Genomic DNA, 3605 nt, shown 5'->3' on the forward strand with positions numbered 1-3605 from the left:
GATGTGACTAACAAAATTGAAATTAATTGCAATGTATTTGTAATGTATGAAGGATATTGATGTCTTAGTACATTCTAAGGATTGGATAGTCATTCCCCTTCTTGACATGGAGAAAAATGATGCAATGCGTAAAGAGATTTGTACCACTATTTCATATCAAAGGGTATTAGTTAGTGTGACATTTGTCCAAGACTTGTGAAACTCTCTACCATTCTTGTCTTAATCTCATTCCTCTATGATGGCAAATATCACAAAGGTTGCAAAGTTTGGGATTTATAAGGACATCCTACATAGGATAGTTATTTTTCTCAGCGACCCGTCAAATATTCATATGTATTTGTGTCTTGTCATTAATTGAGTTGTGACTAGTATGTTATTTATATATATGTTAGTTATAATTTTCGTAGTCATCTTAAAATATATTTAATTAATTATTTAACAAATTATAGTTTATTGTCTTATTTAATTTTGTAATATAAGAGTTTGTTGTAATTCTCTATAATTTTATAATATCATATCTTTAATGAATAAAAGATAATTTTCTCTAGAGATCATAAGTCTTATCAATCTTTTCATTAGCATGTCATCTCATATCAGAGCATTGTATATTTAAGAAAAGAAAAAAAAAAAATTAATAATGTAAAATAAACATTTATTTGTGGCATATCATTAGATGTGTTTAGCCACATTAAATATTTATTTGGGTTCATTTATAAAAGTGTATGTAACATTGGTGAACTATTTAATATGTGGATTGAAATGAGAAAAATATTTAATACTTGAGAAATTTGGTACCAAAAAGTAAACGTAGTGTAAATGATTTTGTGTACTCATGGTTTTGAGGCGCATGGTTTTACATTACCACTTGGTTGTATTTGTGTTAACTTGACACGTGATTAGTATTTGAGCTTGCGATAAATATTCATGAAGAATTTGTAAGTGTATTGTAATGTATTCACTTTTTAATACATTGAGAGTGGATGCTTTTAGAATTTGAATTTTTGCTTTATTTAAAGATTTTCTAAAATATCTCTTATTATTTTGTGATATCTTTGAATATAATTTTGTAAATTTGTATGCATATCTTTTCTCTATGTAAAAGATTTTCGACTGTAACAGGAATTTGGCTATCAAAGGAAGTGTAAAAGAAAGGTAACAGCACAAGAATCACTTTCAGTCTTGGTCACTAATAAATTTTCATCTGATTAGTGTACATTAAATATATCTCATGACTCGGGCATCTCTTTACTTTATTTGTCAGTAAATTGCAGCAAAAGAAAGCTATCAGTAAATTTTTGGTGGCTTTAATCTTGTTTGGTAGCTTAGCAATTCAACCCAAGAAATGAAAATATAGGCATGGTTTGAATAAAACAAAGAAAAACAGAGGTTTAGGGTATATCTTGAATGGGCATCAGTGCCCATGGCCAGAAGCATTTGTTTCTTTGAGGGATGAACAAGATCTTCAACGACATCACTGCCCATTTCCAGAATTTTCAGTGCCCATTGCCTAATCCTCTGTTCAAATCTTGTTTGTTGCTCTCTGTCCAGCTCTTTACAAGGTCAAGGGAATTGTAACTGAGCTGATTTGTGCACCTGTAGCAATTAAGGGAAGCTCAGATAAGCCAGGTGTATCAGAAATTTGAAATTGATTCTGTTCTTGGCATAAATATCTCTGACCCATTTACCGTGTTGTCAGGAATCAGGATCTGGGTGTTTCTTGAATGTGAGGTATTCATTCTACAAAAATGGCAGCCTTAAGGATAACAGACAGCACAAAGCAGCTTTCTGCTTCAAGAAATGGAGAAGAATTAAAGGAACAAGAAGAAGAGGATGAAGGCAACCTTGATCTATATTTATATTTAAGTGAAAAGCAAGAATTAGTGACAGATGATGATGATCTGCAAGAAGTTGTATATGAAGTGAAATATGGAGAGCCAATAAGGCAGCTTCCAGCTCTGCGTGAGCTCCGAAAGATTTACAGTTTCCAAAAGGACCAAATCAATGCAGAACTTGTGCCTGTGCTGGTTGATTGTCTGACAAGGGATGATTCAACAGAGCTTCAGTATGAGGCAGCTTACATGTTACGCTATCTAGCCAGAAATGAGACTGCTGTGTTGATTGAAAATGATGCAGTGCCTTTGTTTAGCAACCTCTTGAATTCCCCCAGTGAAGATGTGCAGGAGCAGGCAGTAAGGGCCATAGCCACTCTTGCAGAGCAAGCTCTGCTCTCCTTTGACTGTAGAGCCATCACTGAGGACATCATCCTTAATCTTCTGCCCTTCTTCTATCGCCCTAAATCCCCCTTCAAGATCTTCTGGTTTGCCCTAAAATCACTGGTATATATCATTCGTTGCAAACCCATTGAGGACACTTCCATTGCCCTAACAATCCTAAAGGAGCTTCTTGAAACAGAGGAAGATACCCAAGTACAGAGGCTGGCTTGTGAGGCTCTTTCATCTTTTTCTGAAGGGCCTGAGGGTGTTGAATTCATCATTGGAAATGACATTTGCCCATGCCTTGTTGAGCTTCTGTTTCATGATTCTCCACACATACTGCTTTCTGTCATGGAAACCATGGCCAACATTGCAGAGCATGAGAACTATAAGGAGGTTATCAATGACAGGGCACTCTCTCGTATAGTGGCAATTGTGTCAAATGGTGACAAGAGAGATTCAAAAACAGTGAGGCATCTTCATATGGAGATTTGCAGGTTGGTTGCCAGTATCACAAGACTCACCCAGGAGGACATTGAGCTTACAATCAATTCAGGGGTAATTTATGCCCTTGTGAGCCTTCTTGCAGAGGCAGTAGATAGTGTAAAGGAAGAAGCAGCTGTTGCTATTGTTAATGGTATTACATATGGGAGTGAAGAACAGGTGGTATACTTTGTGGATCTTGATTGTATAAATCTCCTCAGTTATCTCATTAGACCTAACAATAGAAGCCTTGCAGAAATTTGCCTTGATGGCATTGACAGGATGTTGAAGTTCATAAAAGAAGAAAACAAACACCCACATCTTTTCTGGAATACTGAGCTCGAGAATCTCCTTAGAACACAGATACAAGGCATTTCATTAGGGCTAGTTGCAGAGCACCATGGTCTTTTATGTCCTCCTGCTAAGAAGCCTTGTATTGATTTGTCAAGACATCCAAGAGAACGAAGTTTTGATGAAAACATTCAAATTGAACGCCAATCTAGATTTTGAACTCCCATTTTCTTGGAACACCAAAATCCAGTGATATGGAAAAGTTTGAGCGGGAATTTGATTGTATATGCCAGCTTTCCTGTTCATTTCAATGAAACATTCATGCTCTAATTTGATGCAATATAAGTATTCCCTTTATTTCAAGTTCAAATCTTATTACACTGGTTTTCTCAGAGTTTGTGCATACATCCATGAGAACAGATGGAATTTATTTTTTTCTTACAGTTTTCTTGAGATCATGTAAAAGGGTTGGACCCTTTTAATAAAAATTTATTTATTTTTAATCAAAAATTATTATAGAAAAAATGAATTATTTTACAAAGTTTGAAATTAGATTGGTGATAGAAAAAAATTTATCTTAATTTGAGAAAAAATATTTAAAAATAATAAGTTACATTG

General features: G+C 34.6%; 1 protein-coding gene across 1 annotated transcript; it reads left to right on the top strand.

The window, feature by feature from the left end:
- Positions 1 to 1745: 1745 nt before the first annotated feature.
- Positions 1746 to 3206, top strand: LOC131052246 (importin subunit alpha-1). The gene has a single exon (XM_057986867.1). The coding sequence runs from the start codon at positions 1746 to 1748 to the stop codon at positions 3204 to 3206; it is 1461 nt and encodes a 486-aa protein (XP_057842850.1).
- The last annotated feature ends 399 nt before the right edge of the window (positions 3207 to 3605 follow it).

Source organism: Cryptomeria japonica, chromosome 1, assembly GCF_030272615.1.
Source record: "Cryptomeria japonica chromosome 1, Sugi_1.0, whole genome shotgun sequence".
Classification (NCBI taxonomy): Eukaryota; Viridiplantae; Streptophyta; class Pinopsida; order Cupressales; family Cupressaceae; genus Cryptomeria; species Cryptomeria japonica.

Coding starts and splice junctions, on each gene's coding strand:
- LOC131052246 (XM_057986867.1), top strand. CDS start 1,746: ATGGCAGCCTTAAGGATAACAGACAGCACAAAGCAGCTTTCTGCTTCA.